The 19033-nt window shown below is 43.1% G+C and overlaps 1 protein-coding gene across 1 annotated transcript in view; it reads left to right on the forward strand.

Annotated features, from left to right (window-relative positions):
* Positions 1-19033, forward strand: part of LOC120017685 (protein bicaudal C homolog 1-A-like) — a 76436-nt gene that overhangs the window by 8879 nt on the left and 48524 nt on the right. The window contains exon 2 of the mRNA XM_038960609.1: positions 16902-16948. Coding sequence (XP_038816537.1) covers positions 16902-16948 — 47 coding nt within the window. The remainder of the gene's footprint in view (positions 1-16901; positions 16949-19033) is intronic.

A 19033-nucleotide genomic window follows, 5' to 3' on the forward strand; every position in this document is an offset into this window, starting at 1 on the left:
GAGTGAATTTGGGATATGAATTCTACTGTAGGCTATTAGCTGTGTTTAGGGTACTATGGCTCCATCTGTTTTAGTGAAATGGACTTTTCCAGCCCCTCTGGAGTAGGTTCTTACACTACATACCAGGTACAAGGGGAATGCTTAGGTTGTGAAATGTTTCTGGCAAGTTTGCAACAACTCACCCACAATTCACCAATGGGAGGAGATGGGTAGACACCCACAATGTGATAAAGCATCATTCCTGCACCTCATTCTAATGCCTCTACTTAGCAATTAAACCAACAGACTGACTCAGTGGTTGTAAATTAGTTTGTCTGGGTCTCCTATTTGTTTGTTATTTGACTTGTATTTTTACTTAGAAAAAGGACCAATTTGTTAAGTGTTTTTTATACTTAACTGTTTATGTGGTATGTCTTAAACTGTCTAGTGTTTTATGGATTGTGAGTTGTGTAAGCTTTCTGTATCATATTTTATTTTCTAGGGCCCGTATCCACAAATCATCTCAGAGTAGGAGTGCTGATCTAGGATCAGTTTAGCCTTTTAGATCATAATGAGTAAGATGGTATGGACAGATCCTAGATTAGCATTCCTACCCTGAGGCGCTTTGTGAATACGGGCCCAGTACTGGCATTCTGTCAACTCCACTGCAACATTACACATCTGGGAGTTTGTTTATTCATTTATTATTTCACAGTTGCCTGGCAACTGCACATGCCTTTTTCTCCTGTGAAAGAAGTCATTCGGAGACGACAGCAGCCTGTGTTCTGGACAGGAACACAAGAATAAGGGTTGTTTGAGCTGTTGCCTTTCTAACAGCTGTTGCCTTTCTTACAAAGTGCATAAGTGATTACGAATTTAAGAGGTTCCACAAAAGCAGACGAAATAACAAATATGGAGGGCTTAAAAGAAATTGGCATGGCCATGGATGTAATGGTTATACTCTGAGTCTCTCCAACATTTGGCCAGCAGCAGTGACCGGAGGTTGTTGACAACTTGTCTGGCTGTAGCTACTACTTCCTGGGTCCTTCCGTCCTTACTGATTTAGATACGATTGTGTGGATAGTGCGGGAGTCGAGAGCTACTCAGGAACTGAAGTTTAGTGAATGGATGCTAACCTGTGTGATGGTTTGCCAGAGGACCACATAGAGGAAGACTCAATAGTGCTCTGTCCGTATCTGTTTTCTCAAGTGCTGCCAGCAACTTGTCTGTTGAAAGGTGATATACTGGATGGAAACATCACAGCTTTCATCCTGCTCATTTAGACTTGATTTATTTAAACAGGCTTGTCAATGAAAAATAATGTTTTTGGCAGAAATCGTTAGTGTTAAACACATCCTTCTGTTTATCGTCTAAACATTACAGTGGTCCTTTCTTATAGAGCTAGATCAATCTTAAACCTTTTATGCCGCCCACTGTCGTACCATTTCTCAGAGAGATTGATGGGGATGGCAAGATTCAAGAGGCGTAGTATTGCGTGCAGCACAGTTCTAAATGGTGAATGATTTCACCAAACTTGTCTTAAGCAATAACTCAAGTGGTGCGTGCGCGGTTTGGGCATGCACGCAGATGGTGTGTGTGTTTTTTAAAGACTCCCCCGGGTGCACTGTCATTTCCATGTTGAATCAGCTGAGAGGTGCTGACGCTCATAGTGTTCTGCTTGAGAGCATCTGGTGGGTGGAGAAACATGGTAAGAACATCCTGCTCTCGCTATATTCCACTCCATTCTATCTGGGAGTGGTAGTAGTTCATTCAGACTTGTCCTAAGGGGCTATTTCACACAGCTGGTCTAAGGACTTAAAGCCAGCTAACTTTCACAAGTACATGCAAGAGAGTTTGGACAGACATTTTGGAAACCTGAAATTTGGACAGCGGTTCAAAACAAAAACAATTTGGCTACAGCCTTAGGCAGTTCCACCTCGGTTTTTATATGCTGACAGTGATTTCCTTGTCTCTGTGATATATTGTCTGTTGGTAATTTAACCACCATAAGCATTTATCTTGTATTAATTTACAACGGTCCTTCTCTTTTCTCGTTTTAAACCAGTGATTACTGGTTACCGTTTTAAACCAGTGATTACTGGTCAGAGTATATTTTCCTGTTTGTGTCAGAGCAAAGATAGTTTTATGTGTTTTGCTTTAGTTCTAATGTCCATAAACATACTGTGAGTACCAAAGCCTTGCTCTAGAGTCTACTCCCCAATGTCCTAAGAGCTCTGTGCTTAAGTCACTCTGTTACTGCTGTCCCACCAGGATTTGTCTAGCCAGGCATTGTGATTTAGAGATTTAGATGGTGCCTTTGGGTTTTCCTCACTTTTCATGCTCCAAAAAACTCCAACCATAATCTAAATCCTTTGATTTTTTTTGTGTTGTTTTAAACTTTTTTTGTACAGAATAAGGTTCTAGACATCAGAAGAGCAATTACTCACCTCTAACTGGACAAGGATTTTTTTTTTTCTTTAATGAGTCGTACGCGAAGGATATACTACTCATCCCGGACCAGGCCAAAAATCTTGGTCATTCGCATGCAGAGGAGAAGCCGTTGCAGAAGTCGTAGAGCCAGATGCCTGGCAAGACTGTCGCTGAGTGGATAATTGGCCTTTACCCTCCGTTCTGCAGTGCGATCTCTAATATTAAGGAAGTCTTGAGGTTTTGCCCGCCTGAGTTAGTGTGGTCTACAACTTATGATGAAGTATTCTATCTACCGAGAGAGTTTATATTCTTCGTAGCTGTCTATATTCTTCGTAGCTGTCTATCACAGGAAGTACCAGTGACGCGCTCTACGGAAGTGGTCCGATGAAGCGAATGCTAAGCTATAGAACTTTTTCGCTAGCACAGACTGGAATATGTTCCGGGATTCATCCAATGGCATTGAGGAGTATACCACATTGGCTTTATTAATAAGTGCATCGATGACGTCATACCCACAGTGACTGTACGTACAGTACATATCCCAACCACTAGCCATGGATTACAGACAACATCCGCGATGAGCTAAAGGCTAAAGCTTCCGCTTTCAAGGAGCAGGACACTAATCCAGACGCTTATAAGAAATCCCACTACACCCTCGGACAAACCATTAAACAGGCAAAGCATCAATACAGGACTAAGATTGAATCCTACTACACTGGCTCTGACTCTCATCCGTATTGGCAGGGCTTGCAAACTATCACTGATTACAAAGGGAAACCAAGCCGTGAGCTGCCCAGTGACGCAAGCCTACCAGACAAGCGAAATGCCTTCTATGCTCACTTCGAGACAAGCAACACTGAACTATGCATGAGAGAACCAGCATTTCTGGACGACTGTGTGATAACTCTCTCCATAGCCGATATGAGTAAGACCTTTAAAGAAGTTAACATTCACAAGGCCGCAGGGCCAAACGGATTACCAGGACAGGTACTCCTAGCATGCTCTAACCAGCTGGCAAGTGACTTCACTGACATTTTCAACCTCTCCCTGACCCAGTCTGCAATACCTACATGTTTCAATCAGACCACCATAGTCCCTGTGCCCAAGAATGCCAAGGTAACCTGCCTAAATAACTACTGCCCCGTAGCACTCACATCTGTAGCCATGAAATGCTTGGAAAGGCTGGTCATGGCTCACATCAACCCAGAAAACCTGGACCCATTCCAATTCGCATACCGCCCCAACAGATCTACAGATGACATAATCTCTATTGCAGTCCACACTGCCTTTTCCCACCTGGACAAAAGGAGCACCTACGTGAGAATGCTGTTCATTGACTACAGCTCAACGTTCAACACCATAGCTTAGTGATGAGCTTGGAGGGCACTAAGGACCCTGGAACTGAACACCTCCCTCTGCAACCGGATCCTGGGCTTCCTGACGGGCCGCCCCCAGGTGGTGAGGGTAGGCAACATCACATCCACCACGCTGACCCTCAACAGGAGCGCCCCTCTGGGTTGCGTGCTCAGTCCCCTCCTGCACTCCCTGTTCACCCACTACTGCGTGGCCACGCACGACTCCAACACCATCATTAAGTTTGCAGAGAACATGACTGTGGTAGGCCTGATCGATGACGATGAGACAGCCTACAGGGAGGAGGTCAGAGACCTGGCAGTGAGGTGCCAGGACATCAACCTCTCCCTCAATGTGAGCAAGACAAAGGAGCTGATCCTGGACTATAGGAAAAGGAGGGCCAAACTGGCCTCCATTAACATTGATGTGGCTGAAGTGGAGTGGGTTGAGAGTTTCAAGGTCCTTGGTGTCCACATCACCAACGAACTATCATGGTCCAAACATACCAAGACAGTTGTGAAGAGGGCACAACAGCACCTTTTCCCCCTCAGGAGACGGAAAAGATTTGGCAAGGGTCCCCAGATCCTCAAAATTCTACAGCTGCACCATTAAGAGGATCCTGATTGGTTACATCACCGCCTGGTATGGCAACTGCTCGGCATCTGACCGTATGGCGCTACAGAGGATAATTTGATTAGAATTTTGATTTCATCGTATGTCGAATGAGGCCATAATTCTACAGCTCCAACACTATTTACATTCCTCTTACCCTCCAAAACAAGTAAGCATCTCTCGCTCTGTACACATAATCAAATAAAATGTTATTGATCACTTACACATGGTTAGCAGATGTTATTGCGAGTGTAGCGAAATGCTTATGCTTCTAGATCCAACAGTGAAGCACTATCTAACAGGTATAGAATAGATAGTGTAGTATACAGTATATACAAATGAGATAAGTAATGCGAGATATGAAAACATTGTTAAAGTGGCATTATTAAAGTGACTGGTGTTCCATTTATTGAAGTGGCCAATGATATCAAGTCTGTAGGTCGGCAGCCGCCTCTCTGTGCCAGTGATGGCTGTTTTTCAATCTCTCTGTCCCAGCTTTGATGCACCTGTACTGACCTCGCCTTCTGGATGATAGCGGGGTGAACAGGCAGTGGCTCGGGTGGTTATTGTCCTTGATCTTTTTTGTCTTCCTGTGACATCGGGTGTTGTAGGTGTCCTGGAGGGCAGATAGTTTGCCCCTGGTGATGCCTTGTGTAGACCACCCTCTGGAGAGCCCTGCAGTTGTGGGCAGTGCAGTTGCTGTACCAGACGGTGATACAGCCAACAGGATGCTCTCGATTCTGCACCTGTAAAAGTTAGTGAGGGTTTTCGGTGACAAGCCACATTTTTGCAGCCTCCTGAGGTTGAAGAGGCGCAGTTGCACCTTCTTCACCACACTGTCCGTGTGCGTGGACCATTTCAGTTTGTCTGTGATAGGTACACCGAGGGACTTAAAACTTTCAATCTTCTCCACTGCTGTCCCGTCGATGTGGATAGGGGGGTGCTCCCTTTGTTGTTTCCTGAAGTCCACAATCATCTCTCTTGTTTTGCTGACATTGAGTGAGAGGGTATTTTCCTGACACCACACTCCGAGGGCCCTCACCTCCTCCCTGTAGAGCAGGGGTGTCAAACTCATTCCACGGAGGGCCTAGTGTCTGCAGGTTTTTGGTTTTTCCTTTCAATAAAGCCCTAGACAACCAGGTGTGGGGAGTTCCTAACTAATTAGTGATGTTAATTCATCAATCAAGTACAAGGGAGGAGCGAAAACCCGCAGACACTCGGCCCCCCGTGGAATGAGTTTGACACCTGTGCTGTAGAGTGTCTCATCGTTGTTGGTAATCAAGCCTACCATAGTTGCGTTGTCTGCAAACTTGATGATTGAGTTCGAGGCGTGCATGGCCACGCAGTCGTGGGTGAACAGGGAGTACAGGAGAGGGTTGAGAACGCACCCTTGTGGGGACCCAGTGTTGAGGATCAGCGGAGTGGAGATGTTGTTTCCTACCGTCACCTCCTGGGGGTGGCCCGTCAGGAAGACCAGGACCCAGTTGCACAGAGCGGGGTCAAGACCCAGGGACTCAAGCTTAATGATGAGTTTGGAGGGTACTATGGTGTTGAATGCTGAGCTATAGTCAATGAACAGCATTCTTACATAGGTATTCCTCTTGTCCAGATGGGATAGGGTAGTGTGATGGCGATTGCATCATCTGTGGACCTATTGGGGCGGTAAGCGAATTGAAGTCGGTCTAGGGTGACAGGTAGGGTGGAGGTGATATGATCCTTGACTAGTCTCTCAAAGCACTTCATGATGACGGAAGTGAGTGCTACGGGGCGATAGTCATTTAGTTCAGTTACCTTAGTTTTCTTGGGAACAGGAACAATGGTGGCCATCTTGAAGCACGTGGGGACAGCAGACTGGGATAGGGATTGATTGAATATGTCCGTAATACACCAGCCAGCTGGTCTGCGCATGTTCTGAGGATGTGGCTAGGGATGCCATCTGGGCCGGCAGCCTTGCGAGGGTTAACACGTTTAAATATTTTACTCACTTCGGCCACGGAGAAGGAGAGCCCACAGTCCTTGGTAGCGGGCCGTGTCGGTGGCACTGTATTGTCCTCAAAGCGCGCAAAGAAGTTGTTTAGTTTGTCTGGAAGCAAAATGTTGATGTCTGCGACGGGGCTGGTTTTCTTTTTATAATCCGTGATTGTCTGTAGACCCTGTCGCATACTCTATGTCTTGTTTGAGCTGTTGAATTGCGACTCGACTTTGTCTCTATATTGATACTTTGCTTGTTTGATTGCCTTACGCAGGGAATAACTATACTGTTTGTATTCGGCCATATTCCCAGTTGCCTTGCCATGATTAAATGTGGTGGTACGAGATTTGCTGCCATCGCGTATGCTGCCCTCAATCCACGGTTTCTGGTCAGGGAAGGTTTTAATAGTCAGTGGGTACAACATCTCTTATACACTTCTTTATAAACTCGCTCACCGAGTCAGCGTATACGTCAATGTTGTTCTCTGAGGCTACCCGGAACATATCCCAGTCCACGTGATCGAAGTAATCTTGAAGCATGGAATCCGATTGGTCAGACCCGCGTTGGATAGATCTAAGCACTGGTGCTTCCTGTTTTAGTTTCTGCCTATAGGAGGGGAGCAACAAGATGGAGCCATGGTCAGATTTGCCAAAAGGAGGGTGGGGGAGGACCTTGTATGCATCGCGGAAGTTAGAGTAGCAATGGTTGAGCTTGTTACTCGCTCGTGTACTGCAATCAATATGCTGATAGAATTTAGGTAGCCTTGTTTTTAAATTAGCTTTGTTAAAATCCCCAGCTACAATAAATGTAGCCTCAGGATATATGGTTTCCAATTTGCATGAAGTCCAGTAAAGTTCCTTGATGGCCGTCTTGGTATCCACTTGCGGGGGGATATACTGTGACAATAACCGAGGAGAGTTCTCTTGGGAGATAATACGGTCGGCATTTGATTGTGGGGAATTCTAGGTCAGGTGAACAAAAGAACTTGAGTTCCTGTATGTTGTTACATTTACACCATGAGTCGTTAATCATGAAACATACACCCCCGCCCTTCTTCTTACCGGAGAGATGTTTATTCCTATCGGCGCGATGCACTAAAAATCCAATTGGCTGTACTGACTCCCGACAGCATGTCCCAAGCTAGCCATGTTTCCGTGAAACGGAGTATGTTATAATCCCAGATATCTTTTTGGAAAGCAACCCTTGCCCTGATTTCGTCGACTTTGTTAACTAGGGACTGGACATTAGCGAGTAATATACTTGGAAGCGATGGGTGGTGTGCGCGCATCCGAAGCTTCACTAGAAGACCGCTCCGGCATCCTCTCCTCCGGCAGTTTGTTTTGGGTCAGCTTCTGGAATCAGTTCAAATTCCCTGGGAGGTGCAGACAAAGGATCCGCTTTGGGAAAGTATTCCTGGTCGTAGTGCTGGTTGTGCTGTTAAGTTGACGTCTCTGATATCCGATAGTTCTTCCCAGCTGTATGTAATTATACTTAAGGTTTTCTGGGCTAACAATGTAAGAAATAATACATCAAAAAACTAAATACTGCACAGTTTCCTAAGGACTAGAAGTGAAGCTTCCATCTCTATCGGCGCCATCTTGTCTCGTACCAGGCTAAATGCATCTGTCCAGGCTGCATCCTCCATACTGCTTCCAGGAGCTGTTTTATAGTGACAGGATGGATGCCTTGCTTAAGATTAGGTGAAGTGTATATAGTATCTAAGTTTTGAACTAATAGGTGTAGGGGTTTGATTCATTAGATCCTATTTGATGGTTTTTGGGAAATGGCAACATAGATTACTACTCATAAATTGACTTCATATTTTGTTCCATATTTCACAAACACCCCAGACATATTGGTTGCAACATCCCGTTTGTACTCCGAGGTCTCAATGTTGAAACCCATAGATTCCTCCTCCTTTCTTGCCTGCTGCAGTACATAGTGGTGCCAATGTCAATATGAAACTCATGAGATGTTCTGTTATTGTGTAACACGCTGGCATATAATGATAACATATTACTTTATGCTGTCACAAGTATGCCATAACAGATCAGCATATCCAAGGTCGTCAAGACGGCTAACGCCAATCTAAAGCAACTGATTTATGCAACTGTGACATGTTGTTAGACTCAGCTGAAGTACTGATATTCTCCACCCCCATAACAAACCCCAGAGGTTCGTGGGGCGCCCACCCGTTCCTCCCCTGGTTCTCCCACGGCCCGTCTTCATGCCATGCATCTGCTGACAGGATGTTTTTCACTCCTTGCATTGCCCTCATGTCCTCTTCTACAGATGTTTGTAAAAGCAGCAGGAAATGTGGATTATAATTAATGAACATTTTTGTTGGGGGAAATCAGGTCTGAAATTTTAAAGTGGAAATTATAAACTTCAGAAGCCTTTTTAAACTGCAAATATACTACATGTTTTACATTTCCTGCATTACAGAAAAGTTATTCTGCGACAGGGTGGTCAAATTAAGATTAAGATCCTACATCTGTACACCACTGTCTCCACTCATACTGGGGCGGCAGGTAGCCTAGTGGTTAGAGTGTAGGGCCAGTAACCGAAAGGTTGCTATATCGAAACGCAAACTGAGAAGGTAAAAATCTGTCGTTCTGCCCCTGAACAAGGCAGTTAACCCACTGTTCCTAGGCCGTCATTGTAAATAAGAATTTGTTCTTAACTGACTTGCCTAGTTAAATAAAAAAATAAAAAATACTCCACCAAGAGAGGTTCATTTCAGTTCCTCTAGCTGGAAATGCTGTTTTGCATTCCATATACAGTACATGTGTTAATGTTATTATTAGGAAATAAGGAATGTTAGAAAACACTGGTTTGTATTCATCCACTGAGAATGAGTTGATGAAGTGCAACACATACCCACTTGTATGATTGGTAGGCTTTTAATGTCAAAGCATCTTCATCTGTTCATCTTTGCCTGCCAGCATCTTCAGAAAACAGTGTTGCTGCAGACTGTTTAGCAGTTTTGCATCATTTCAAATCAAATGTTATTGGTCACATGCAGATGTTATTGTGGGTGTAGTGAAATGCTTGTGTTCATAGCTCCAACAGTGCAGTAGTATCTAACAATTCACAACAATACACACAAAACTAAAAGTAAAACAATGGAATTAAGAAATATATAAATATTAGGATGAGCAATGTCAGAGTGGCATTGACTAAAATACAGTAGAATAGAATAGTGTATACATATGAGATGAGTAAAGCAGTATGTAAACATTATTAGGGACTAGTGTTCCATTATTAAAGTGGCCAATGATTCCATGTCTATGTATATAGGGCAGCAGCCTCTAAGGTACAGGGTTGAGTAACAGGGTGGTGATGGCTATTTAACAGTCTAATGGCCTTGAGATTGAAGCTATTTTTCAGTCTCTCGGTCCCAGCTTTGATGCATGCACCTGTACTGACCTCGCCTTTTGGATGATAGTGGGGTAAACAGGCCGTGGCTCGGGTGGTTGATAATCTTTTTGGCCTTCCTGTGACATCGGATGCTGTAGGTGTCCTGAAGGGCAGGCAGTATACCCCCGGTGATGTGTTGGGCAGACCGCACCACCCTCTGGAGAGCCCTGTGGTTGCGGGCGGTGCAGTTGCCGTACCAGACAGTGATACTCAATTGTGTGCATCAATTGTGCATCTGTAAAAGTTTGTGAGGGTCTCAGGGGCCAAGCCAAATTTCTTCAGACTCCTGAGGTTGAAGAGGCGTGGACCATTTCAGATTGTCAGTGATGTGTACACCAAGGAACCTCTACCTTCTCCACTGTGGTCCTGTTGATGTGGATAGGGGCGTGCTCCCTCTGCTGTTTCCTGAAGTCCACAATCAGCTCCTTCGTTTTGTTGATGTTGAGGGACACGTTAGATTCCTGGCACCACTCCGCCAGGGCCCTCACCTCCTCCCTGTAGACTGTCTCGTCATTGTTGGTAATCAGGCCTACTACTGTTGTGTCGTCTGCAAACTTGATGATAATATAGTTACTGTCACTGAGATAGTGGCTTTCCTTCTACCAGGGCCTGGGTTTTGACCCCTGTTGTAAATTCTGATTGTACCACTTGAATAAAAACTCAAATGTTATGGACATTGAGATTTGATTAACAAATTGTCTCATTGAGAACATGACAGAACAGTGTGCTTTATTTCTTTCTTGTTTCTGTATGTCATGAAGAGCTGTAGGCTAAATCTCAAAGTGCTAGGCTAAAGTACACCTGCTGCTGTGCATGTCTCCATTGTCCCATAACAACCTACAGAGCTAAGGCAATGTTAGTATTTTGGTGAAGCAGAGTGTATATTGTTTTGACAGTATAGAATTAAACCAACTGAAAGCTATCATTCGGTACTGTATGTTACCCACCCACTACCAGAGGCTTAATCTTTCCCAAAGTCACACATGCTAGCCCAGTATCATCCAATCTCCTAGTGTGGCCCAAATAGGTTGTTTCATCCACCTCATCCCTTGGGCTTCCAATAGAAATACTCCCGCCTCTCAACGGTGTGATTCACCACAATGACCTGTAACTCCCACAGGACGTCCTGACCCCTGGCCTCAACCTGCTCCTACTTCTGTGAAAACATCAAACATCATTAACCTTTGGTATTCTCTTTTTAAATTATGTTCCCTGTAATCTCATTTGTTTTCCAATTTCAGACTAGTCGGGGACTGTGAGTGTAGAAATAGTATTTCATGTGAAATTTATGGGCCACATTCTTCTGAGTGAAGCAGGCTCTCTTGTGAAACATTTACAGACGTGTTTGCGGGGGAGTAAGTACAAGGATGTGTGAAACTTACTTTCTGTAGGCATTACTCCATTGCCAAGGGCCAGTTTGTCTGGACATTAACACCACCAGTTGGGGGCATTTGTTCGCTTATCTAATGCTTACATTTGTGCTTACCCAGGACATGTTATGTTGAGAAAGGAAAGCAAAATCCATTTTTCCCTTCAAATCATGTCAAGACACTAGTATTGCATTTTACCACACATTATGCAACTCATGGTGATCCTGACTGGAGAATGAAGGAGGTACCTTTGCACATGTTTGCATATTAAGGTCTAATGAAACTGTGATCCAGGTTGGTTCCCTACAACCTAGCCAATCTCAGGATCATTATATATTGATATTCTGTCATGTTGTCAACCCCTCCACAACATTAACTGCATTTGTGTTGATATCAAGAAAGCAAAAGTACTTTCATTTCAATAGCAAATCATGGTGACATACTATATGACATTGTCCTGCAGTCTTTTTCCAAAGAACACATACTGCGTGTTTCCATGGACCAATTCTAGCCAGTTAATCATTCTGAATGTTGACCTTTTCAGTAATTTTTCTATAGAAAATGCATTGCTCTCCAGAGGTAATACTAAACAGAACATTGGGTTAGGTTAAGGGCAATTCCATGGTAACAGAGTGACACTGAGACTCAGATTTTTCACTTCAAAATGTATGTCAAACAAAAACCAATGATTGCAAAGTTAAACAAACCATACAACTCTATGCGCAAAGGACAGTTTCCACTGAAATGTTACAAAAACACATGGCAACAGAATGATGGTTTGTGCTGATTGTTCCGTTATTCTCTTACCAAACTTTGTTTGGTAAGAAACTACTGTACTGAACTTTACTGTACTCTACTGTGATGTATTTTGATGTCAACTTGTGAAACATGGACGTAGACTATGATTGGTTCAGATTTGGTCGGGACTAACCAAATTTGGTCTTGTTTAGTGGTGGAACTCATTAAAATAATAGCCAGTGTGTATAATAATACCCAAATATGCAAAGGAGAATATTACATATTTCTACCTTTGTGTACCTATTCAGGATACATCACCATGATGGATATGAATATCCATAATTATGCATTTCTGTGTAGTACAGATCAGGGACCCATGAATTCAGTTACTGCAATTCTGTCACCGGGTGTAAATCCACTTCACCTACTGTAGTTCAATAACCAAAATCGATTTTTGACATGACACCTTAGTTGAGTTCCCATTCTTTCTGCAGACATATTTGAATCTTAATTTGGAGCAGATATACTATACAACAGTATGTGGACACTTCTTCAAATTACTGGATTCGGCTATTTCAGCCACACCCGTTGCTGACAGGTGTATAAAATCGAGCACACAGCCATGCAATCTCCATAGGAAAACATTGGCAGTAGAATGGCCTTACTAAAGAGCTCAGTGACTTTCAACGTGGCACCATCATAGGATGCCACCTTTCCAACAAGTCAGTTCGTCAAATTTCTGCCCTGCTAGAGCTGCCCCGGTCAACTGTAAGTGCTGTTATTGTGAAGTGAACGTCGGGGAGCAACAACGGCTCAGCCGCAAAGTGGTTGGCCACACAAGCTCACAGAACGGGACCACCGAGGGCTGAAGCGCGTAGCGCGTAAAAACGTCTGTTCTCGTTTGCAACACTCGCTACCGAGTTCCAAACTGCCTCTGGAAGCAACGTCAGCACAAAAACTTTTTCAGCAGCTTCATGAAATGGGTTTCCATAGCCGAGCAGCAGTGGTGGAAAAATGACCCAATTGTCACGCTTGAGTGAAAGTAAAGATACCTAGAAAATGACTCAAGTAAAAGTCACCCAGTAAAATACTTCTTGAGTAAAAGTATTTGGTTTGAAATGTATTTGCTAAAATATACTTAAGTATCAATAAAAAAATATTCCTTATATTAAGCAAACCAGACCACACCATTTTCTTGTTTCGTTTTTTGCGGATAGCCAGGGGCACACTGCAACATTCAGACAACATAATTTACCAACAAAGCATGTGTGTTTAGTGAGTCCACCAGATCAGAGGCAGTAGGGATGACCAGGGATGTTCTCTTGAAGTGTGTGAATTGTACCATTTTCTTGTCTTACTAAGCATTCAAAATGTAACAAGTACATTTTGGGTGTCCAGGAAAATGTATGGAGTAAAAAGTAAATAATTTGTAAAATATAAATAGTGTGGCCTCCCGAGTGGCTCAGCGGTCTAAGGCACTACGTCAGTGTTGAGGCGTCACTACAGACTAGGGTTTGATCCCAGGCTGTGTCACGGCCGGCCGTTACCGGGAGTCCCATAGGGCAGCGCACAATTGGCTTAGCGTCGTCTGGGTTAGAGGAGGGTGTGGCCGGGGGGCTTTCCTTGGCTCATCACACTCTAGCGACTCCTTGTGGCAGGCCGGGTGCCTGCAAGCTGACCACAGTCGTCAGTTGAACGGTGTTTCCTCCGACACATTGGTGCGGCTTGCTTCCGGGTTAGCAGGTGTTAACCAGCCAAGCAGCGCTGCTTTTTATGATTCGGAGGGTGCATGACTTGACCTTCGCCTTTCCTGAGCCTGTTGGGGAGTTGCAGCGATGAGACAAGATCGTAACTACCAATTGGAAAATACATTTAAAATCAGTTTTCACAATTCCTGACATTTAATCCTAGTAAAAATTCCCTGTCTTAGGTCAGTTAGCATCACCACTTTATTTTAAGAATGTGAAATGTCATAATAATAGTAGAGGGAATGATTTTTTTCAGCTTCTATTTCTTTCATCACATTCCCAGTGGGTCAGAAGTTTACATACACTCAATTCGTATTTGGGTCAAATGTATCGGGTAGCCTTCCACAAGCTTCCCGCAATAAGTTGAGTGAATTTTGACCCATTCCTCCTGACAGAGCTGGTGTATAACTGAGTCAGGTTTGTAGGCCTCCTTGCTCGCACACGCTTTTTCAGTTCTGCCCACAAATTTTCTATAGGATTGAGGTCAGGGCTTTGTGATGGCCACTCCAATATCTTGACTTTGTTGTCCTTAAGGCATTTTGCCACAACTTTGGAAGTATGCTTGGGATCATTGTCCATTTGGAAGACCCATTTGCGACCAAGCTTTAACTTCCTGACTGATGTCTTGAGATGTTGCTTAAATATATCCACATAATTTTCCTTTCTTGTGATGCCATCTATTTTGTGAAGTGCACCAGTCCCTCCTGCAGCAAAGCACCCTCACAACATGATGCTGCCACCCCCGTGCTTCACGGTTGGGATGGTGTTCTCAGCTTGCAAGCCGCCCCCTTTTTCCTCCAAACATAACAATGGTCATTATGGCCAAAAAGTTATATTTTTGTTTCATCAGACAGTGCAGTGCATATGCAAAATCTGGTAATAGAAATTGGGCGATTAGGGTGGGGTTTATACTTGCTTGCTGTTGCTCGTACAGATGAACGTGGTACCTTCAGGCATTTGGAAATTGCTCCCAAGGATGAACCAATTTTTTTTCTGAGGTCTTGGCTGATTCCTTTAGATTTTCCCATGATGTCAAGCAAAGAGGCACTGAGTTTGAAGGTAGGCCTTGAAATACATCCACAGGTACACCTCCAATTGACTGAAATGATGTCAATTAGCCTATCAGAAGCTTCTAAAGCCATGACAACATTTTATGGAATTTTCCAAGCTGTTTAGAGGCACAGTCAACTTTGTGTATGTAAACTTCTGACCCACTGGAATTGTGATTAAGTGAAATAATCTGTCTGTAAACAATTGTTGGTAAAATTACTTGTGTCATGGACAAAGTAGATGTCCTAACCGACTTGCCAAAACTATAGTTTGTTAACAAGAAATTTGTGGAGTGGTTGAAAAACGAGTTTTAATCTCCAACCTAAGTGCATGTAAACTTCCGACTTCAACTGTGTGTGTGTATATGTATATATATATATATATATGTGTGTGAAGTACAGATACCCCCAAAACGACTTAAGTAGTACTTTGAAGTATTTTACACCACTGCTAAGCAGCGGCACACAAGCCTAAGATCACCATGTGCAATGCCAAGCATCGGCTGGAGTGGTGTAAAGCTCAACCCCATTTGACTCTGGAGCAGTGGAAACACGTTCTCTGGAGTGATTAATCACACTTCACCATCTGGCAGTGCGACGGACTAATCTGGGTTTGGCAGATGCCAGGAGAACACTACCTGCCCGAATGCATAGTGCCAACTGTAAAGTTTGGTGGATGAGGAAAATTGGTCTGTGACTGTTTTTCATGGTTCGGCCTTGGCCCCTTCCAGTGAAGGGAAACCTTAACGCTACAGCATACAATGACATTTTAGACAATTCTGTGCTTCCAACTTTGTGGCAACAGTTTGAGGAAGGCCCTTTCCTGTTTCAGCATGACCCCATGCACAAAGCGAGGTCCATACAGAAATGGTTTTTCGAGATCGGTGTGGAAGAACTTGACTGACCTGCACACAGCCCTGACATCAACCCCATCAAACACCTTTGTGATGAATTGGAACGCCGACTGCAAGCCAGGCCTAATCGCCCAACATCAGTGCCTGACCTCACTAATGCTCTTGTGGCTGAATGGAAGCAAGTCCCTGCAGCAATGTTCCAACATCTAGTGGAAAGCGTTCCCAGAATAGTGGAGGCTGTTATAGCAGAAAAGAAGGGACCAACTCCATATTAATGCCCATGATTTTGGAATGAGATGTTCAACGAGCAGGTGTCCACATACCTTTGGTCATGTAGTGTATTTTTTTTTGTTTTGGTCACATAAAAAATAGGGAGATTTTACCAAAATTCTGTTACCAGATTTTGCATATACACTGTTCTTCCAGTAAATGTGTTTTGTAAAATGTTCAGTGGAAATTGTTAAAGTAGTTCTTGTGCATAGAATTGTATGGTTTGTTTAACTTTACAATCATTGGTTTGCTTGACCAAGATTTTGAAGTGAAAAATCAGTCTTCGTGTCACTCTTTTACTGTGGAATTGCCCTTAACCATAACATCATTCTTGTTATTACACCAAGGCCAATACGTATCACTGTACACCAGTGCTGTGGTGCTCCTGACCCAGTTTCTCTGAAAATGTGGTAAATCTATCAAGAAAATAGAGAAACGCATCATTAGCAGCTTTGCATCAACTGCCTTAAATGACGGATGAACATGTGAATGCACTGCGGAGAACAACTATGTATTTTACATCAACAGAAAAGCCACAGGCCAGACAAATGGATGTGCAGATGTATCTGTATCATAAACAAAGTATTGTTTTCACTGTGGTTAGGAAACTGTTCCGTGACATATTTTACAGAGGTCTTGAGTATTTTTTTTCATTGCAAGTCTTTAAAATAATATTTGTTATACTCAGGGATATCCCTACAAAAGCTTGTGCTCTGCCAGATATGTCAGTAATTTCTCTTGTAGCTAACATTTCTAATGCCAGCCTTATGATACCATATTAATGCAGGAGGAGACATTGTCTGTCAAAAGTGTGAATATTCCAAAAAGATGGATCTCCCATCATGGTAGTATAGCACTGAGATCTTTTATACAAAGATCAGCAATTTGTTAGAAAGAAGCCCTATCTAATTATAAGGTTTATCAAGAATGAGTTTGACTTCTTTCTAAATCCAAAAATGAGATACTTTTGGGGATTTAGTCCTGTTATCCACACATTCCCAGGACATTAGTTAACCCGAGCGTGATTTGGCTCTGTGAATGTTATACAGTACTGTATATTTAACAGTTGGTGGTTTCATGAATTGTTCCTTTTTCCTCTCCTACAGCGGCAACTGAGGGAAGAGTCAATGGTGGCGAGGACTTCTTTCAGAAGGTAAGTCTCGAGTCTGTATTATTGGATTGTGTTTGGATGTCCAGAGGAGAACACTCAGGTGATGAAATTAGAGAAAGTGTCAGGTGTTCCCCTAATAGGGTCCTGATAACAGAACGAAGACTTTCAAATAAGTTAGTATTACTTTTTGTTGAAACTATTGTACCTGATATTATTGTGGACCTTGTACTAGTCAGGCATGTGCTTGACAGGCTGAGGCTGCACATTCGATAGACCAAAGATGGACCACTCTCCACAATTAGGGCATGTACAGACAGAGACGGATGCAATATGCATTCATACACTATACACATTCATCTGTTTTGTTGTCATACTTTGTTAGCATTAAATATTTTTCTAAGACTCAGTTTAGTTTGTACTAGTCTGCTCTATGCTATTGCATAGGAACCTAAGTAATTGCCTGAAAGAAAATGGAAAAGTCTTTGATTGCACTGCTCCTGTCTAAAGTGCTGTTTCCTGAAGTGTTTCAACTTCCTCCACATAGTATGTTAATGGCCTTTAATTAACTAAGTGACGGACATTATTTTATTTTAGCATTCTTTGTCTGGTTTTGAGGCAAGTTTATTTAAATGTAAAAGCAGGAGGCAATTTAACTGTCCCTACAGCCATTTCAAAACCAAGAATGCAAACCATGCGTCATCCCATAATTATTTTTTACCATAAATTCTAGACATGTTTTGTCTCTGTAAATATGAAGCTCAGTCAATTAAACTTATCTGACATAAATGTAGGTGGTGCCTTGGCTTGCCAATCATGCCTTTCCAAAGCCACTGCCCTGTCTTCACAGTTCACATGCAATCCTCCCTACGCCAACTTTCCATTCCAATGGATGCTTGTCAGAAGTTAAAAGACTAGTAACACAGACAGTGACGTTTTTATTGAAAAATTTCCGTTCAAATGGGTCTGTAATTTTCCTCCGATAGCATGACAACCACAGAGACCCAATTAATGTCAGTAAAATAAACATTGTAGAGATCTGGAACGCTTTATTTTAAAGAAAATGTATGAGGTTTGTGTGGACTACCTTGAAGTCGATGAAAATGTAAAGTGTAACTTGACCCTTTCCTTCCTCAAACATACCCATGAAGGTCCTCATATTTCACACACAATGATTCTCTCTCCCCTCCACTACACACACACACACATGCACATCGTCTTTTTGAGGTAAGCAGTTTGCAAAGAAAAAAACTAAACACTTGCAGGGATTTGCCTGTGGTAGATCACCCTCTTACTCACTGTCTGTTTGTCTTCCGTTCAGTCCAGGCCAGCTCTCAGCCCCCCCCCCCCCCCCCCCCCTCTGCATCTCATGCTGGGTCCAAGCATTGTTTCCCACTCAGATCACTGTATTAGATCATTTGTAATGTTTTGTTATATGGATCTTTGGTGTATTTTACTGATGGACAACATGCTTTATGTGTAGGCTATTATATAATCTCTCATTGACAGATTATGTGTGTAAAACAGGAATTGACAGACTGTGAGAATTCTACTTCTGGGTAACCAAGATTAGCTATAATAAAATGTGGAACTGCATTTAAAAAATATATATATTTTACCCTTATTTTACCAGGTAAGTTGACTGAGAACACATTCTCATTTACAGCAACGACCAGGGGAATAGTTACATGGTAGAGGAGGGGGATAAATGAGCCAATTGGAAACTGGGGATGATTAGGGGGCCATGACTGTATGAGGGCCAGATTAGATATTTAGCCAGGACACCGGGGTTAACACCCCATCTCTTACGATAAGTGCCATGGGATCTTTACTGACCACTGATTTCCCTATCTGAAAGACGGGTGACATTTTAACTCAAAGACCATGGACCATTGAACAGTTCAACAGGCTATTAGGCCATCCAATTTCGGACCGTGAAGAGTTGGAATGGTAGACTATGGACCACAGAACTTTAGTGGAGGCTTTTGTCAAACATCTTTCAGTGCTGAGCCAGTCCCTCCCTCCTTATCCCTCGCCTGTGGTTCTGTAAACAACGGAAGCTTGATATACGAGCACTGATTCACTGTGATCTGAGGCCAGGAGGATTCTACTTCATTAGTTTAGGAGTAC

The sequence above is a fragment of the Salvelinus namaycush genome, chromosome 22, assembly GCF_016432855.1.
Source record: "Salvelinus namaycush isolate Seneca chromosome 22, SaNama_1.0, whole genome shotgun sequence".
Lineage (NCBI taxonomy): Eukaryota > Metazoa > Chordata > Actinopteri > Salmoniformes > Salmonidae > Salvelinus > Salvelinus namaycush.